The 21,392-nt window shown below is 44.2% G+C and overlaps 1 protein-coding gene across 2 annotated transcripts in view; it reads left to right on the forward strand.

The window, feature by feature from the left end:
• The window catches only part of EGFLAM (EGF like, fibronectin type III and laminin G domains), a 639,867-nt gene that overhangs the window by 464,235 nt on the left and 154,240 nt on the right, over positions 1 to 21,392 (forward strand). For both annotated transcript variants that reach the window (XM_086960551.1, XM_086960552.1), the window contains exon 10: positions 18,870 to 18,970. In XM_086960551.1, coding sequence (XP_086816677.1) covers positions 18,870 to 18,970 — 101 coding nt within the window. The remainder of the gene's footprint in view (positions 1 to 18,869; positions 18,971 to 21,392) is intronic.

The raw sequence follows: 21,392 nt of genomic DNA on the forward strand, positions 1-21,392 counted from the left end.
TAGCTCATTAATGCTCCTGGTTGGTCTGTTACCTCCCGATAGCTTAATTTTCTGAGCTAGGTATTTGGGTGTATTGTGGTGGAGCGCCTTATGTGTTATACATGCCATTTTTAGCTGGATTCTAGCTTCGAATGGTAGCCAGTTTAATGCCTTCAAGTGTGGCGATATATGGTCAAATTTCCTTGAACCAGTCGTGCTGCTGCATTTAGACATGCTTTCAGGGGAGCTGTTGAAATTTTTGGTAGACCTATTAGCGTTGTGCATCCATATTCAATCCTCGCGATAACTAGCGACTGAACTGCCAGTTTGAGGTCTGCTTTGGATATGAATGGTTTCACTTTTCTGATGTAGTTCAGATGGTAGCGGGCGCTTTTTGCCATTGCGTTGATATGGGCTTTCATGTTTAGTTTCTCATCTAGAGTGATTCCTAGAGATTTCGCTGAGCCAACTAGAGTAGGGGTGCAATTTAATGCTGTTATCATATTGGACCATTCCTTCACTTCTGTGTGTTTCTTTGGTGGAGATATTAGCAAGAATTCAGTTTTCTGTGCATTTAGTTTCAGATGGTTGATTGATAGCCATTGTAAAGTCAGTTTTAAGGTCTCATTCATTCTCATGATGTCTTCCCTGGATGTGATCTTGAGGTAAATCTGGGTATCGTCCGCGTACATGTGGTAGGAGATATTAGATTTTCGGAGGATTTCAGTGAGAGGTTCGATGTAAAGGTTGAACAGTGATGGAGATAAAGTAGATCCTTGGGGGACTCCAATTGCGTTAGGGCATGCTGGTGAAAGTGTTTGATTGACCAGGAATCTTTGCGTTCTATTCTGCAGGAAAGATTCGAACCATTTTAGCACGTTTCCAGTTATTCCCATCCTATCATGAAGCCTGCTTAGTAATTTTCCATGATTTACCGTGTCGAATGCTGATGATAGGTCCAGGAGGATAAGTAGACACGTTTGATTACTGTCTAGTGCCTGTAGTGCATCATCGATGATATGTAGGATCGCTGTTTCTGTGCTATGTCCTGTCCTGAATCCTGATTGGCAGTCGTCTAGTAGTGTGAATTTCGCGATGTGTTGACTTAGTTGATTTTGTACGCATTTCTCCATTAGTTTGGCAAGTATAGGGATGTTGATCACCGGGCGAAAGTTATTTGGATCGGCTGGGTCCGCCGTTGGTTTTTTGATGATAGGGACGACTTGACCTGTTTTGAAGCAGTCTGAAAGGATCCCTTGTGATAGGGAGGCGTTTATTATTTTCGTCCATATGGGAATCACAATATGGTTTATGTCTCTGACGCATTTAGCTGGTAGAGAATCATTATAGTGGTTGTTGGGTTTGATGTCTGATAGTGTTTTGGCTATGGTACTTTGATCCAGTGGTTTGAAGTTAACCTATTGAGCCTTGTTTTTTGTCCTATCGTGGGCGTTTTCTACGGTGCTGTTGAGGTTTTGTCTGACCATATTGCCAATGTTATCAGCATTAGAAAATATTAGTGGCAACTAATATTAATATTAAGATGAGTGAGCTCATTATCATTATTATTTCATTCTGGCAGCTTATCGACAGTTAACACAGTAAAGGAACGCGGTAAGCCTAAGTATTCACAGTCTCAAAGATCTTTCGTTGTGCAGTCGGATGTCAGTTTTGGATAGATTGAACATGAACATATTTTTATTGTTTTCAGCCCTTAGGTGCAGTGAATTATCCACACAGGTATGAGTTAAAATACCAATAATATTACACACATGGGCGTCCTCATAACAACATCATATTTACACTTTCCTATTTTTTATTTTTTTCAGACTGGCCCCTGATGAAGGTACCATAGAGTACCAAAATGCATTGGGCAGAATAATGAAACTGTGGTGTTAAAATACAATGAAATGTATATTGTATATGGACAATCAAAAGTAATGGAGAATCACATGATGCATTTGTTGATATGATGAATTAATCAGCATTGAGTGAAGAATGTATAGCAAACTATAACAAAGTGAATCATGTATTAAAACAAAAAACTGTTATATGGTTTAGCGTTCAGTAGAATGTTTTAAAAAAATTAGAAGGTGCACCACACCGAGGGAACAGTGCACGACTAGATGGGTTTGTAAACCCGTCATAACCTACATCTTCTAACAAGGAGTGACTCTCCTTATTAGTCGCAGCACCGGTAGTTTATTTTGTAAAGAAAGACAATTATGGAGTGCTCCTCACACACACCCATTTTTTTCAAAATCATGGAGAAGCATGTTAAAACACAACTCTATCATTTTATTGAGGCCCAGGCTCTCTACACCCTTTGCAATCAGGGTTTAGGAGGGGACCCAGTACTAAATCCACCCTTCTACTAGTCACAGAACATCTCAGATGGCTCCTGGATAGAGGTGAGACAGCCGTGCTGGTCCTTCTTGATTTCAGCCCGGCATTTAATACTGTGTCTCATGAGATTCTCCTGGAAAGATTGGCAGTTATGGGAATCCAAGGCACAGCCCTTTCCTGTATGACATCCTGTTTAAAGAAGGGTACATTGCAGGTGATCACAGCCAGTGCCTCCTCCAAGCGACACACCGTTACTACAGGAGCCCCCCGAAGGTTTTCGACCGGAAGTAGGATTGGACTCACTGGTTGTTGCAACTCTCGCAGCAGGAAGTTGAGCCCGTTGGGTGGGACTGATCCATCAAGTCTAGTCCACCTCTGACTACACCTGCGCTACAAATTTTGAGACAAAGATTTGCGCCTTCTTTTCATGAATGTGATTATCGGCACGGACAAGGTCTCCGACAGAACTTCTGGGACTGGCATGTGCATATGTACATCAGTTCCTTGCCATATATTGCAGCTCTTCTTAAATTGAAGAAGCAATACGACGATATACTTAGCTGTGTGGTTGCGGTCCCTTGCAATTTGTTGAGGTTGGGATACCTAGATTTTTGGATATGCCACATTCCGTGCTGGATCTACAGAGGGATGCAACATTAATTATATAGTGACAACCTTGAATTCAATACAAATGACATATACTTCTTTCCTTCTGGTTGGACCTATTGTTATAACAGATGTTTTACCGAATTTTCTTGGACCCTCCCAGATCTATTGATTTGTCCTGATGATGGCCATCTAATTACATTATGTTTGAAACGCCGTCAAAGTACATATGTGGCCTTAACTGAAGAGGACGCATTTTTGGTTTGTGTTGTTTCTGTTTAGTCCTGAACTTCTTATTTTGTATAATTTTTTCCACAGCCACTTTTTTGACTACACACTGTATTGTTTGCCTTGTTTGTGTAACTTGTTGAGCTCCTTAACTATATTATATATATTTTCTTCTTTGAACTAACTATCTGTTATTTGCCAATACATTTTCTATAAATTGAGTTAATTTATACATGGGTATCTTTTTTCTGATGCGTGGTACACAGTGCAATATGTGGATGATACAGGTTACAATAGGGCGTCATAATAACTTCTATAGCAGTACACACTACAAAAGTGTTAGGCTTCCCCACTCTGTACCCACCTTACCCACTCAGTACCCTCTCCCAGATTGCCATGTTCCAACCACTAGCACTCAGTAATTCCTATATTTGTCCCACAAATTCCAGATTTTCGCCCATTTTTTGGAGCATCCTCTACTCTCGTAGACCACCTTTTCTGCTTGTTGACACTAGTCCAGTTCTTGTTTCCATGTCCCCACTTTTGGTGGTTCTACGCCCCCACCCACCCCCCCCCATGCTCTTGCTATGTTTCTTTTTGGCACACTGTATGCCAGTGTCAACCATATTCTTATGTATTTGGGCCAAGCAATCTCCCCCGTCACAGTCAATATATGCCATCTCGCCTCAACAGGGACCTGTGAACCCACCACCGCTGTCATAACTCGGGAAACCGCTTCCCAGTATCTCTGACTCCTGGGGCATGTCCAAAGAAATGTGGATAAAGGTACCCACCTCCCCACATCCCCTAGCGCACTGGCCAGATTCACATCTACCCAACTTCTGCTGCAATGTTCGAGCCATATAGGATCTGTGCAGAATCCTAAGCTACACTAATCTAAACCTGGCACATATAGCCATTTCCCTAGGGCTCTGCAGAGCCTCCGCCCCATCTTCATCCTCCAGCAACCTCACATCCGACTCCCACGCTTCTCTTAAGGGGCGCAACAGGTCCGCCAGAATATTCGTAAGCTTTCGATATATTAGCGATACGGCATTGCCCACCATTGGGTACATCAGCTATCTATCATCCATTAGAGAGTATTCAGGAACCTGCTCTCCAACCGTTATATGACGTTTCATGGAATGCCTCAGTTGTAGGTAGCGGAGACCCTCCCCTTCCGCTAAGTTATGTTCTGACTGCAGGTTCTCAAATGTGCACATTTCACCATTTCGCCAAACATCCCAAGCTTTTTAATACCAATGAGGTTCCACCTACGGAAGTCCTCCAATTATCCAATCTCTGCCAATTGTTCACAGTCCCACAAGGGGGTCTGCTCGGTCAGTCTAGGCTCCCACCCCAACAGCTTTGTGGCATCACACCATGCCTGGACAACCATCATTGTATGTGCCAGCAGATGGGGTTGATGCCCCTTTCTATACAATTCTGCCTGGTATCTTGGAGAACCAAATGCGTGACTGTCCATCCTATAGGCCGGCTCATCACTAGGTGCAAAAACTCAGTCATTCACACACACTAATTGAGCTGCCAGATACCAACACCTAATATTTGGCACTGCCAGTCCCCCATCGTATACTCCTCTCTGCAATTTTCACAGTGCTATTCAGGGGAGTTCCCCCCGCCCACAGGAGGGCCCATAATTCTGCATCAATTGTTCGAAACACTGATATGACATGGGTTATTCTGAAGCACGTACAGTAACTGCGGAAGTGCCATAATTTTGAACAAGACCGTCCGTCCCATAAGAGATAGCGGTAGCCTCCGCCAATGCATCACATCTCTGCGCAAACTTTCTATCTGATATTTAGTAAATTTTTAGTATTAAATAAAAAATTTAAATCATGTTTAAATAGTATTGCATGTTATACATTTTCCACTTTTTTCTGTTTAACTTTTTATACACATGTGTTTTTTTAAGTATATATTTAATAATTATATAATTGTCATACTATTATTGAATTCATGCATCACTGTGTTTCAACATTTTTTACAAAATCTTTAACATGTGGTGCATGTTTTAATAGTTTTTTGCCTTTTTTAACACATTTATTTCACATTTATACATTATTTCCCATTTATTTTTATGAAGAGATAGTCTTTTTTATATAGATTCATTAAGCTGCCATTTTTCTTCTGCTACCTTCTATTTTGTAGTCTATTTGTGTCATTTTTAGTCTTTTTTTCCAGGATATATAGGTTGCAGTAAGGTGCTGCTGTTAATCGGAACAGGTAAGTACTTTTTAAAGGTTTTCTTTAGGGTTTAAGGAGCTATGGGGGGGTCTTGGGGTTAGTTATAGTGTTGTTTGTGGGTTTTTTGTACATTTAGGGCCCTATTACGAAGTCAGTCGGAGTTTCCTCCAACCAACATCGTCTCGGTGTGGGAACTGACCGACTGTAGGTCTGCGGCTCCGAACACCATATTACGATGTGACCGCACATGGTGTGGTCGCAAACTCCCATTTCTCTATGGGAGCTTGTGGTGCTGGAGGACATTTGAGTAAATTCCAGCACCATGTGGCAGGCACCTCACTGTGCCTGTTAATCGATGCAGGAATTTTCAGGGGGGCACGATAGGTCCCCCCCAGTCTCTCAACCGTAGGCCGTGGAGGAAAGGGGGCCCTGCTAGGTGCCCCCAAAGTCGCTTTCCAACAGGCTTTACATGTTGGAAATCCGACTGGGAAAGCCTGTCAGAAACGCCGTCTGTTAGGGATTATGTGCTGCTTCCAACTAGCCGACGGGCTGCTTGAGCCCGTCGGAAGTCAGTCGGTTTGCCCGGCCGCTTTACACTCCGACCGCCTACATTATAACTTGGGGTCAGACTGTAAACCTATGATATCGGTCCTTAAGCCTCCGACGAGCTTTTGGAGGCTTACTTACCGACATCGTAAAGGGGCCCTTAGTTTTATTAATAGCAGTGTTTTTCATTGGTGTGTAGTTTTGGTTATTTGAAAATTGTTCTAGTAATGCATTTTTATGTTATATTGTGTTAAGTGTGGCTCAGGGGTTAGAGGTGGCAGACCCGGAAGCAGAGATCGGCCCTGGACCAGGGTTCAATTCCCCGCCTCGGCGGGTCTTGGGCTAAAAATTCCACGGACTCGATAATTCTCGCTCCGGTGCCTTCTCGACTCACGGGTTCACACTCTGCGACTCTGGGCAATAGCTTGCTTAATCTCCACAACAGCCCCTCGCGGCGGGATGCCTGGCTTTCACCTTGTGGATACCCTGCCGGGGGTATCTCACAGGGGAATACCAGGACGGGTTCCCAAAGCAAGCGCCAGGATGCCCTTTGGGTGACAGGTTGCGCTATATAAGTACACCTACATTTACATTTACATTTTATGATGATTAAGTAAAATGTATATGCATTTTTTAAGAATGTAATGTCTTTTGCCGTTGGGTTTTGCTTTGCAGATCTCTGTCTAAAAATGCGGTAAATGGGCAATAGGATTTACCGTTTTTTTGTGGTTTTTTTTAAGGAAATCTCTTTTGGTTTATTATAAACCAATATTCTTAACTTTGATTTTCTTTTTTTCGGGTTTCCTGAAGCATTTCTTTTTTAAACACTTTTTCAGGTTTTTTATGGTTCTTAAATACTTTGGATTGCTTCAAGGTAACTCTAGTGGATTGGTATTATTTTTCCAATATTTGTGGGCCTTTTTGCATTGTACTTTTCTGGTGTTTGGTGGATTATTATTTTGACTACATGGATACCGCCACAGAACAGTAAGGCATATTTATTTTATTTGTGTTGAGTGGAAAATGTTATATTTTATTGTTTGTGCAAATATTATGTGACTGTTTTTTGGAAATGTGTAGTTTATGTGTTATATTTATTTTATATGACAGATTTAATTTGTTTTTTGAGCTTTTTGGTTGATGAGGTTTAGATTTCTCATGTAAATAATATATATATTATTTTCATGATATTAGTCCAATTCATAAGATTGGAGTTTTATTTAATGTTTTGCCTGATATAAAATACTATTATGTTTATTATTTACATACAAAATGATTTGTCAACAGGCAATCAGGCAGGCCAGAATCACTTACCACCAAGAGAAAATAGAAACCGCCCCAAACGCATCAGGGGAACTATTTTCAATAGTCAACAATTTCATGACTCCTCTCTCATGGGCAATAGGACCCCACCATCTATAGAACACTGCAATATGCTCATCAACCATTTCACTAACAAAATCAATAACATTTTAACTCTCCTCCCATCAGCTATGACTCCCAGTATCTATGACCAATCAAACAAACGTTCTGTTTTCCACCACCCCCCTCCCCTCAATCATGCAGCGCCAGCTCCATCTAGGTCCTCCCCCGGGGAATCCTCGCACAGGCAGAGAGTAGGTAAAGTGTGCGACGTCTGCTTAACGATACGGGACCCCTTTACACTGACCCGCACTTTTGGCGACCCCAGGCTCCTCCCCAAGTTTAGTTTGACACTTGGATTACCTATGAATGATGCCCTTCACAGGGGAGTTAGATCAGAAACAGGTATAGGGGTCGGAGAATGACAGCGACCCTTCTATTACCTGCCTCCCCGATGCCTCCTGGCACCCTCTGGGGAGATGGTGGGAAGGGGGTTCCCCCCTCCACCAATGATTCTACCATGTGTCCGCTTATTCCGCTACCCTTGTCATATGGCTGATGTTGTTACTTTGTTCTACCGAAATGATTAAGCCGATTACTGTATGACATGTACCATGTGAAAATCCAATAAAAAGGTTTACAAACAAAAATCTATGACCAATCAAAGCAACATGCCAGCCCCATGGCCCGACAGGGAACACAAACCAACCCGGGCAAACTGCGCAGCTGGACCCCCTGCGGGAGGAGGGGTGTGCAGAAAAGCTGTTTGCTAGGGTCAGTTTCGGCCGATTTTGTAACAGGGGGCCGATATTGCCGACACCCGGTAACAAAAACGGCCTCCCAGGGGCCAAAAACTGTCCGCCACCCGGGCGGCACACCGGGGTAATGTGCGGACTCTGCTACGGGCAGTCTGGCCCTGGCCAGCCCCACCCTGTCTGCTCTCCAAGCATTAAATATTCAAACTTTGAAACTACTCTCAGGTCTATCAAATCAGGCTCTCCTGTGGACCCGGCCCAGCCAGATATTCTAGGCCAAGGTGGCTTTTTGGTATTAGACACCATTAGAAATATCATCAACCACTCCACAGAAACAGGACATATTCCTAATGCCTGGAAACTTACTATGGTGAAGCCAGTAGTAAAGAAACCAATGGCAAACTGTGAGCTAGCAGACAGCTGCAGACCTATTGTGGTAGTGAACAAACTACTGGTAAAACATGTAAATCAACAACTGTCCAGTTTTTGGGAACTGCATGACATTTACCATCCCACTCAGACAGGCTTTAGGTCTGGCCACAGTACGGAGACTGCCCTGCTGGTAGCCACTGAAGAACTCCGCTCCATTCTAGATCAAGGTGAGTCAATGATCATGCTGGGCTTGAGAGCAGCCTTTGATACTGTGTCACACACTATCCTCATCCAGAGGATGCTGGATGTTGACATCACAGGGATCACCATTTAATGACTGGAAGTCTTTCTGGCAGACAGGGCTTCCAAGTTTGTGAAGACTCCTTTGCTTCCTCTATTCATCCTCTGTCGTGTGGGGTCCCACAGGGCTCCTCGTTTAGCCCCACATTGTTTAACTTGTATGTATGCTCTCTGGCTGAAATTGTCCACTCACATGGGCTTACCCTAGTGTCATATGCTGATGATACTCAGGTTATCCTGGCCCTTAGACCCAACACCACTCAAACTACTGTCAACTAAACTCCTGCCTTGGGGAAATCACAGATTGAGGGCCAGATGTAGGTGGCCATTTACCGACCGGTAACGGCCGATTTCGGCCGTTACCGACCGGTAAATGGTCATTTGTGATGTAGGGGCCCTATTTTACCGATTCGGTAAATTTACCAAATCGGTAAATTTACTGAATCGGTAAAATACCGAATCGGTATTTTTACCGATTCGGTAACTTGCAGATGTAGGTGGGACTCTTCTGAGTCCCACAGGCCTTACAGAATCGGTATTTTACCACCCAATCGAATTGGGTGGTAAAATACCGAATCCAGGTGTGCATGCACATGTGTGCATGCACACCTGTGCCATGTGACAGACAGACATGCCCTTAGGGCATGTCTGTGTGCCACATGTCACACGTGCCTGAATTCGGGGTGCTAGAGGGTGTCAAAGTGACACCCCCTGCACCCTTGCAACGTCCGGTATTTACCGAATCGGTAAATACCGATTCGGTAATGCCCATTGATTCCCTATGGGCTTCAATGCCCATAGGAATCAATGGGCATTACCGAATCGGTATTTACCGATTCGGTAAATACCGATTGTTACAGAATCGGTAATTCAATTACCGATTTCACCTACATCTCCCCCCTTCTATTTTACCGATTCATAAATACCGAATCGGTAAAATTCGGTATTTATGAATCGGTAAAATAGTATTACCTACATCTGGCCCTGAATGTCCAGCAGTAGGCTTAAGCTTAACTGCAAGAAAACTGAGCGCAAATCGGTATATGCAGTCCATGAATTGCGCTTCCTGAGCACAAAACGTGAACTGCATGTACCATGATGCAAAGGAGCATACCTTTCTGGGATGTGAGGTAGTGTCTGACTTCATGACCTCCTCTACCATTTATCACACATTCCTAATGTTTCTTTTTAAAAACAATTGTATTCCAGCCCATTGTTCACACTTCCTCCGGCTTGAGCCGGAGAGTACTGCACCTACCAGATGGGACGTCCCCAGCCGTAGAGTACAGCCCAGGTGTGGAGAGTACTGCCCGGGTGTGGAGATTCCAGCCCGGCTGCGGACGTAAAGATACGACTCTGTGAATACCAAAAGTTGTAAAGTTAGACTTCTGCCTCAGATTGCCTTTGTGAATCGGGCACAATGAGTCATGTTCCAAGTGCCATCTTCATACTTGGTCATAGATTACATAATTTCTGGTTGCTATTTGATTGTGGAAGAGGCTTGCACCGCCATGTGGATTGAGACCTGCCCATAGGAATATATGCGTCATCCTTCAAAGCTGTATACAACCCATAGCAGTTGCCTGGAGAATGTGAATGTCGTCAGGAAGTTCCCAACACTTTACAATCATGAACAGACACTTATTAAGTAACTCTTGGCCTTGTGACCATTCCATAATGTGGCTTTGCTCAGCAGTCTGAGGCAGAAGAGCTAGTCACTGTTGAGCAGTATTGGTCTTATACTACCAGGTAAAATACCAAGATGGCAGACACTTCAATTGCAATCTTCAATAGAATTATGTCAAAAAAGTGCAGAACACTCTTGTTTTCTGTCCATTACGCTACACATTTGTGGAAATCCTCTGTCCTGTCGCCTTTGTTTAATCTAAAGGTGTCTATCGAGAAGCCACAGGAACCAGTTGCGGCCCGTGGAGGGAGTTCCGTGGGGTGGAATGGCGAGGCAGGGGAGGGGCAGGGTAGGGGGGGGTAGTAAACACCGGAATATGGATGATTGGAGGTAAGTAAACAATTAAATAAATAAAATGAATTTCGTAGCGCGCGCTGCATCGCACAACGACATTCGTTTTATTTATTTAATTGTCTATTTACCTCCAATAATCCAAATTTCGGTGTTTACTACCCCCCACTCTGCCCCTCCCCCACCCTGCCTTTCCGCCCCATGGAACTACCTCCACGGGCCACAACTGACAGCAACTAGGTTCATGAGTATGAAAGTCCAGAGGTTTTGTGGGGTGGTATATTTGCACTCTAGTGTGGGCGAGAATTCTAAAATTAATAGTTGTGTGTTTTAATTGAGATTAATTACACATAAATTATTTGTTTGCATTGCGTTTTAACACGTGGCATGCTTAAATTAGCCAAAGTGGGCCTAAATCGAGCCTATTAACCCATTCATGTTTTCGTTTTCATTTCAGTACAACCTGCACACAGATTAAAATGTACTTTGTTTCTTTCTTTCTCTGCCTGTGCATGGTGAGCCTCAGATATTATTTTCGTTAAAGTATTAAATAAAAAAGCAGTTAGCTCAGCTATATTGTTGCTCCGTCACATTTATTAAACAATATTATTTTGTGTTATTGATGCTCCTGGGGAGATCGATTTACAAAAGTATGTATTGAAGGCACATCTTTTGGCCAGACGAAGGTGCTGTTTATATTTTTTGAATCTGCTTCTGTTTTTTCTGTAAAGCATAGCACAGCATATTAATTAGATGCAGTGTACAGGTTATTGATACCATGTGATTGTTTTCTGTTTATACATTGGATCTAGTAGTGTAACTTTCTTTGTCACATCACAGTGACTGTATGGTTTCTTCGTCCACAGCTATCGGTAAAGGCAGACCCCTAAGTCAGACCTCTTTATACGTTGCTTAAGACTTCCTGAGTCCTTTAGTGAACAGACTCATTACAGTCTGTTTATTAATCTGCACATAGAATAGTCAGTCACCTGTTCTTTCCTCCCTTGATCTGAGATATTGCTGGCCATTCACTTTGTGTCTCACAATGACAGGTTCTGGCAATTGACTACACTAACGCTCTAATTCTGCAGCCAAATATGTTTCGCAATTTGATTGTTTGGTTGAAGCCTGGTTAAGTCTGGTCTGGGCCAACCCCTTTTAATTTCCATCCCAGCCCTGTACATTACCATCTACACTGGGAGTTCTTCACCATTACTGCCCCATTTCTTCAATCTACGGGTGCCTATCTTCAAATATGACCACCAGGGCTATGAGGAACAAGACGGCTCATGGCGCTGGTGAGGTAATTGGTCCAATCGATCAATTCATTACCAAAGCCAACGATGCCATCAACCAGGGAATTGTCCTGCTTGAAAGACGTGTTTCCCAGGACCTCGCTGCAGCACGAAGGTCCTCTATGGGCCTCTTGGCTTTAGCTAAAACACCGATTCACCAGGAAACTAACGCTCCATTACTACAAGAAATTCGTGCAGAACTTCATACCATCCCAATGAGCGTCGACTTATCAGTCACACACCTCTCATTAGGTGAAGTCTCGATGAATGACTTGGAGAAAACACCTACCCTGGTGATTAGCCCCACTCAAACTGTGCCGCTTACTTTGATAGAGTCCCAACCCTTGTCCCCACCCGTAGCCGTAACTTCACCCCCAAAACCCGAAAAGGTGTCCAAGGAGGGTGCTATTCCCAAACAAGCCAGCGCAGGGGTAATACCTAAGACTAAGCAACACTGCCCACCGAAGCGAACTAGGTCTAAAAAACCCCTACGTTTCAACCCTCCAAAGAACACAAGACAGCCACTAACAGACAACTTGGATGACTCCTCTCTCCTGGCTGCCTCAGTGGAGGAGTCCCATAGGAGTCACGACATTGTTAATAATAACCACTTAGAGCTCAACGCACAAGTGTTCGACTCAATTAAGGACTTCATAAAATCACAATTGCTCCCTATCGAGCGAACGCTAAATAACATCGAGAAGCAGCTCGCTAGACTAACTAACTCCATCAGTCATCCCAAGCCTCCCGCTATCACTCTAGAACCACCGGTCGCTACGACCACCAAACACGTTAAGGCTGTCCCCGTACAAAAACCAGTGCCCCAACCGACAACGCATACAGTTCCCCAACCTATTGAAAAAAACCCCCAAACCCCGAATATTAACCTAGCAACTCCTACAATCGCTAAGGGTCCTACTAAACAAGCACAGGGAAAACCATCAACAAGTGCTGACCCCACCAGAAAGAACCCTAAGCCCCCATCCCCTAAACCCCCGGTTGCCCAACAGGATGCCGATGCACCCAGCAAACCAGTCGGACCAAAGAGACCAATCCATCTTCCCCCAGAAGCAAGCCCCTACACCGTGATCCTTACAGGGGTACCAGAATTGGAGGAACACATGAGTGAACCCACCTGGTCATTGAAAAATAAAGTTATGCAGTGGCTTCAGATCAATAGACCCCTTCCTTCATACTGCAAAAGTAGACTGTCCATGGTACGAAGAGTCCCCTGGATAGGGGATACAAGGAAAAGAATAAAAGGGGACTGCATCATCATTAACTTTGACAACCCTGAGACAGTGAGTTACATATGTTCCTGGTCAACCCTGGAGAGAAAGGGAAGCATAGACACTAACCGTCTGTCCTTCTTTTACCCCCCAAGGTTTCCACGTGAACAGAATTTCCCCCAAAACTGGGACCAATCACCAGGCTGGAGTTGGTCTCAAGTAGAAAGGCGTAATAGGAGGAGGGACTGGGACTATCAGCCCTGGAACCCTAGTAGAGATCAACCATATGCAGAGGGGTGGAGAGGGGCTCCAACTAGCAACTATTTTTCTACCCTCGAAATGGTTGATTGACCACTAAACAACCATTTATCGGCAAACAATAATTTTATGACACCCTGGTCTCCTGTTAGCCCAGGGCTGTCGTCAAGTAAATATGGGCTCCTTATCCCTTCCCAACCCCCCTTGGTCTCTCCAAACCCGGCTTCGCCGTATGGCCCTTCTGGGTTGGAAAGACTACAAACTGATGATTCCCAGACTTCTCCCTTACCCTTAACACCCGCACGAAATCCTTCACACTGTTCCTCACAGCATTCCATTGAGGATAATCACCTCTCCATCTTATCCTGGAATATAGCCGGGCTCTCAAATAAATTAGGTAACCCCACTTTCCTGAACTATATACATACTTTCGACATCTTAGCGTTTCAGGAATGTTGGGATTTGACACCCGTAAATTTGGATGGCTACAGTACACATTTCACTCCTTCCACCCAATCCCATAGAGGCAGACCCTCCGGAGGCCTTTGTCTATATGTCTCGAACAGATTAAATGTATCACTAGAACGTGTTGTCCTCCCGCAAATTGATCATAGCTCAAAGTCCTTTGGTCGCCTACTTCAGGCCTTTATAATGTCCGGGAAAGAGGTCGTCAACTCTCTCATCATTAATTTATACAATGGTGCTCAGAGGGACGACCAAACAAAATGTATGGAGTTTCTCTCTAAATTAATAAAGAAGGGCATGGGAGGGTTTTCTTCAGACAGGCGCCTGATTATATTAGGTGACTTCAATTGTCATATATGCCCATATAGTGGAACCAGAGTCTGTGACCAAAGAGCCCCAAATGGAGAACACACTACCCACTTCGAACATTCAACTATGGGAACCCATTTGAACAACTTACTACATGAGTGGGACCTGGGTTTCTTTAATGATTTAACTTCGCCTCCGACTGACTTCCTACCCACATTCCATGGAAGGGGCTCGCTCACGATAATAGACTTTTTCCTCCTGTCTCACAGTCACCATGGAGACGCCTTAGAATTCAACAGAGAGGAGCTGGTTCTGAGCGATCACTACCCCATCAGTATTAAAATATATTCCCCCTCCTGTGGTACTAAGCCCAGGAGCAACCTGGAAAATTTACATTCACATACCATTTCACTTTCATCTAGAAATGGATACACCATAAAATGGGCTAAAATCGACACCTCGAAGTTTGTTGAAAACTTGATCAAATCGGGTCCTGACTTCTTTCTGACCTGTTTGGAACTTCCACCCAATCCATCAGAAATTATTTCTGCCTTCGACCAAATCGCGTCATTAATTAGAAAAAATCTGACCCGTAATAATAACAACAAAAACAATGCTGTCAAGAATCAAGGTTGGTTTGATCATGAGTGCTCAAACACTCGCGACATCTTGAAGGCCAGCCTTAACAAAACTCCAAAAAACCAGATGGAAATCAGATCCGCCCGTGCCGCATACAAACTGGCAATTAAGAACAGGAAAAAGGATCTAAAAAATGCGGCCTGGGAAGCCCTGCTGAAAGCCAGTACTTTAAGAGACAATACGGCATTCTGGAGGGAGGTGAATGCCCCCTTTTTTAATGATAGGACTACTGACTGTATAGAAATCGCTATCTCTGAAGATGTCTGGACAAACCATTTTACAGAACTGTACAAACTAGATGACCGAATTGAACCAACGGAGAACAATGAATCGCTAACCAACAACCTAGAGTCGTTTCCACTCTCCATCTACTTCAATCACCCGGAAGTGGAAATGGCCATCGTTGAAAGCTCAAATGCCAAAGCGCCCGGCCCAGATGGAATCCCTATAGATCTATTCAAAGATAACATCCAATTATGGGCACCCATTCTTACCAACGTCCTTAATTCGTATGCCCAGAAAGGATTCCCTACAACATGGCAAGAAGCGATCATAATACCCATCTTCAAAAAAGGCGAAAGAACGGACCCAAAATGTTATAGACCTATTTCATTACTGGACTCTATGATGAAGGTGGCCGGGAGAGTCCTTTTGAATCAACTACAGACATGGGCACAGGAGAATAACATTTTATCTAAATTTCAATATGGGTTCGTTTCTGGTCTCGGGACAGTGGAACAATGTTTAAATCTAGCCCTGATCATTGACAAACATGTGCTGGCAAAAAGAGGCAACATTTACAATAACCTTTGTGGACTTAAGCTCTGCTTTTGACTGTCTTAATCATAGCCTACTTTGGTCTACCCTCACTAACATGGGCGTTGACCCTAACATTTTATCTTTCATCAAAGAACTCTATCGAGGAGCCGGGGCCAAGGTCCGTTATGGGAAGGATGGAGCTTGTACAAATAAGTTCCCTATCAGAAAGGGGGTCAGGCAGGGCTGTATCCTTGCCCCCTTTCTTTTTAATCTGTACATCAACAGCATCGCCGACTGCCTGGCCAAATTAGATGTGGATTATCCTAAAACAAATGGCCATGCAGTTCCCATTCTTTTATACGCGGACGACGCCGTGATTATGTCCAGGACCCAACTAGGCCTTCAAAAAGCGCTGACCGCTTTTTCTACTTTTATGGATATGAGAGGTCTCAAGATCAATGTAAGTAAAACCTTTACAATGTGTTGCAGTACCAAAAAGAACATTTCCTGCAATACATACATTGATGCAAATAAGATCTGTCTCACAAAAACTTTCACCTATCTAGGTATACTTTTTAGCAGCACTGGCACCTGGAAGAATGCTGTACACACCCGAAACTTGGCTTTTATTAGACAAATTGGAGCCTTAAAGAAATTTGCGGCCAAACTAGGAGGGAAACCAGTTAAAATTCTGTTGGACATATTCGCTGCCAAATGTATCTCAACCGCAACATATGGAGCAGGTATCTGGGGCCTGGCGGATTGCGGTGAGATCCAAACCAGTGAGAACTCGTTTCTAAGATTTTTGCTGGCTGTCCCTCGATCAATCTCAACTACAGTCTGCCATAACGAGTTAGCACGAGTATATATTTCAGACATAATTAAAACTGCGCCTATCCTGCTATGGCACAAAATCTGGTGCTCGGAAAAGACGGTGTTAAACCAGGACATAATCAAGGACTGTATGGCCTTAACCAACACAAGAAAGATACCTTGGCTCGCTTATGTACAGAAATTCTTAACCTCCCTGGATTTAGCTGATATGTATACTAACCCCACAACGTGTCAAATGATTTCTAAAAAGGACCTCAAGGCTCGCTGCCTAGGCTTGCTTTCAGATAGGCGTTCTTATCTTGAAGGCAACAAAGCATCGATTGCCAATCACAACCTCTTACTGTACGATGACGGCATCCCATCTTACCTTTCCCCGTTCACCACTCCCTACACGAGAATGTTGCTGACAAGGATGAGGACGGATTGTTTCTTCCGCCTACTAACCTTTCCCACTGTAAACGATTGGTCACCTACCCCGGTGGTCTGTCCTTGTGACAATGTTTCCAAGCAGTCCAACATTCACGTTATTCTATTTTGCAAATTTTATGACTATGGTAGACGGAAATATCTTTCTCCGCTCCTCAAACACTGGGGCCTAAGACAGTGCCGACCAGCCTTACTTAAGCTATATATGCTCGAAGATGAACTCACAATCAATGCAGCTAGTAGCTTTCTGAAATATGCAGTAAGGTGTAGAGCATCCATGAACTAACTGTCTTCGCCCCCCATCAGCTAAACTTTGCACAATTTTGCACAAATCTAACTCTTTTTTAACATGTTTTTAACAAGTAGTATGTCTTTTTGATTGTAGTTCATATTCATTTTTATGCTGTATCATATGTGCTTTTATGATTTTCTCTGAAAAAAAATCGAATAAAGCTTTATTGAATTGAATTGAATTGACTAACCAATGTCACAATTTACCCCCAGAGTGAGGATACATTGCCAGTGTCATACCAGCAGGCTGAAGGTGTTTCCCAGCATGTTCTGGACACTATAGTCACCTTTTGGTGAATGGCCACCGCCATCTGATTGCAGTTGTTTAGTTATATCTACTTGGCACAGCAATGGTGCAGTCTGCCTAGAGTTATAACCGCCAGGCACAACGAGAGACCAATCTGCCTGGATTGTGTCACAGCTCTGCCATCAATTCAAATGGAATGGAAGTGATGCAGATGGCACATCTAAACCACAAGAGGTCCAAATTACTCATACATTTTTGGTAGAACTTCTTGTTTCACCGTTCTTGGTAACAACCACTAAAGCATCTAAAAATCTAGCAACAAAAATCTGTTAATCTAATAAATACACCAACCATGCAAGATTTAATCAAAGATGGGCCAATGTCCATCAGTCTTTGTGCCATTTCTATTTGCACTGTGCAATTAAAGATAAGCCATGTTTGACATATTGATCATATACACAGCAATGTTAACAAGTGTTCTTGGAAAATGTTCAATAAATATAAAGCATTCTTAGGCTCTGATTTCCCTAAAAGTTGACTTTGTAAAGTCAAAATGGAGTTACCAAGATGTGTGTGTTCTTGTCTGGAAATGCCATTAGAAGTATTCTGTTAGCAAACAGGGGCATTGGGAATTAGAGCCAGGTACAAGGGAAACAACTAGGGGTGGGCAAAGGGAATATCTTTGCTTGTAAAGAGGGGATAAGTCACACACTTCACCTAGGCAAATGTAAGCAAAGATTCCTGACTTCACCACAGTAAAGATTCTATATCCAAAGCTGCAAAGTCATGCTGTTTTCCAGACACAAGATGATGTGCAGGACATCCTATCACTACAGATGAACAGGGAAGGGTATAGGTGTGGACTGGGCACTGGCAGCAGTGGCTGGATCTAAGAGGACAGTGCATGGGGATGGCTCATACACAAGAATCTTGCTGAGTATAGGCTAATAGTTTATTTTGAAAGGGATAGTGCTGGGGGTGAGGTAGTACAGAAGAGGTACCGTGGTGGTCAATAATGGGATGGCAGCCAAGTGGCCACAGCCAACTGGCTAACCATAATTGTCCCTCGAGGCAGTAAGGTCATTTTCCTGTTGCAATGAAAGGCAGTTGTAGTTGCTATGTTTCTAACTTGGTGAAGTTACAAAAAATGAATAATGTTGGGAGTCATCTGACTGTACAACTTGGCATTCCACCCCTACAAACAACCTCACTGGGCCATCCTACATGTAGGTCACTGATCGCCTTTTCTTAAAAGGTTAAGCTGAGCTTTCTTCAGGGCCCTGATGGAGGTCTGTCGCAGGGGCAGTATCCACTGCGACCCCCTCGGATTTGCTCTATTAATAGGAGGCACTCTACTGTGTGGACTGGTACAGTTTTGTTTGTGGAGTGCTCCTAATGCAGTCTCCTAACCAGCATGTTTGTTATTCTTTTTAGATGTGACGATCCAGTACCCCCAGTTCCATGGTCACTCATACATGACATTCGAACCGCTGAAAAACTCCTACCAGTCATTCGAAATCACCATTGAATTCAGGGTGAGTACAACAACAAACAAACAGAACCATACACTGGTACATTCTCGGTTATATGGTAGCAAACGTATTTCAGAACAAGATAATAAGACCAAGAATCAGCCCAATCTGCCACCTGGGCCTGGGTATTCCTAATAAACATAACAGTGGTCCTGTGGGAGTCATTGGAAACATTATCCTATGTGTCAAGTCAACGGCAATGCAATCAATCAAAAGATAATTTAGTATTGATACATTGGCCGCCGTCATACAGTGATTGAATCAAAGAAAATTCCAAACCTATTTTTCTCTTCTTTGCAGTAATGTAATTTTTATATCAGATTTTCAGGTTTAATAAATAAATTGACAATAGTGTAGATGAGGCAATGATCAGGAAAGTGAAAAAAAAAAGTTTGCAGAAAACACAGTTAAAAGCACAACATTGATGTCCTAATTCTAGACAGTATGGAGCCTGTTACCAGTTTCACAGTCAATCAACCAATCAATCAGGGAATTGTAAGCGCACTACTTACCCTGAAGGGGAAAGAGGGCGGGAAAGGCAGCTCTGGTCAGTCAAACAGCCAGGTCTTGAGTGTCTTCCTGAAGACATTCAGGGAGGGACTGCTTCTGATGTTGATCGGGAGCTCATTCCAGGTCTTGGCCACGATGTGGAAGAAGGCTCTTCCTGTTCTGTGGATGCGCGGTGTTTCAGTGAGGGTGAGGTTGGTGGATCTGAGGTTTCTTTTGGGTACGTGGAAGGATATTCTCTCGTTGAGGTATTGTGGAGGTGTATGTAGTCGTGGGTGAGTATCTTGAAAGTGATTCTCTTCTCGACGGGGAGCCAGTGGAGGTTCCATAGGTGTTGGGAGATATGTTTGTTTCAAGGGATGCCGAGGATGAGTCTGGCTGCGATGTTCTGTATTGTCTGGAGATTGCTGAGTAGAGACTTGTTGATGCCGGCGTAGAGGGCGTTTCTGTATTCTAGTCTGCTGGTTATGAGTGCGTGGGTGAAGGTCTTCCTTGTTTGGGGGGAACCATTTGAAGGTCTTTTGGAGGATGCGGAGGGTGTTGAAGCAGTTGGAGGCGACGGCGTTGGCTTGTCTGCTCATGGAGAGGGAGGAGTCGAGTATGATGCAGAGGTTTCAGGCGTGGTCCATGAGGGCCAGGGGGCTGCCGAGGGCGGTGGGTCAACAGGTGTTGTCCCATGCTGACGGAGAGGTACAGAGGATGAGGATCTCTGACTTCTTCGAGTTAAGCTTAAGGCAGCTGTTGCTCATCCCGGATGTGACTTCCTGGAAGTTGAGTCTGGTGGGGTCTTGGTGAGGGAAAGGATGAGCTGGTGTCGTCGGCTTAGGACACTGTGCTGAGGCCCTGCTTTCTGATGATGGTGGCGAGGGGGGCCATACAGATGTTGAAGAGGGTTGGACTGAGCGAAGATCCCTGGGGTACTCCGCAGTTGATATCCGTGGGTTCGGAGAGGAAGGGTACAGTCTGATTCTTTGGATTCTGCCAGTGAGGAATGAGCAGATCCAGTCCAGAGGGCGGTTTCTTGTATGCTGGTGTCGTGGACTCTGGCGGTGAGTGTGTGGTGGGAGACGGTGTCTAACGTGCTGAAAGGTCGAGTAGGATCAGGGCAGCGATGTGTCCTTGGTTGAGGAGAGTGCGATGTCATCTTTGGCAGCAGGTAGGGCAGTCTCTGTTCTGTGGTTGCTGAGGAATCCGGATTGGAAGGGGTGGAGAATGGAGTTGTCTTCGATGAACCTTGTTAGTTTTGCATTGATGGTCTTCTCAGTGAAGGGGAGGAGGGAGATGGGTCGGTAGTTTTTAAGCTCTGTGGGATCTGCTGAGGGCTTCTTGAGCAGGGTCTGACTTCTGCGCGTTTCCAGTTGTCGGGCACGGTGCAGGTCTTGAAAGTGGCATTGATGGTGCGTTGTAGTTCTGGCCTGATGACGGTGATGGCTGTGTGGTAGATGTGCGGTGGGCAGGGGTCTTTGGGGGCCCCCGAGTGGATGCTTTTCATGGTCTAGTGAGTTACAATGGGGTACACCCTAAGAACTCTCTGACCCTCATACACGGCCGGCTAAGCGAGCGCGAAGCATCTTGCAGACAGCCACTGCTGTCAAACCTAACAAACCGCGTGGGGTGCGTGAATTATTACCGCACAAACGTCGGTTTAGCTGTGAATTTTGGAAAAGAGAAACAACCTTTTGGATGGAAGGCTTCTTATCCCAATGAATGCGGGATAACCACTTCAAAAGAAAGGAACCCTTGATGGTCCTACCACAATGGCCACGTAAGGGCCTCTGCTAAAGCGCTCCTGTTCTTTCTTGTCCTGATGAAGACCCCAGTATGAGGACCAAACCTACCCTTTAACCAGGGGGTCGAAACGTAGACCAGATTACAACCAATCTCCAATCATAGGATTAATCAACAGAGTAACACGAAT

This window comes from Lissotriton vulgaris, chromosome 3_1, assembly GCF_964263255.1.
Source record: "Lissotriton vulgaris chromosome 3_1, aLisVul1.2, whole genome shotgun sequence".
In the NCBI taxonomy this organism is placed as follows: domain Eukaryota; kingdom Metazoa; phylum Chordata; class Amphibia; order Caudata; family Salamandridae; genus Lissotriton; species Lissotriton vulgaris.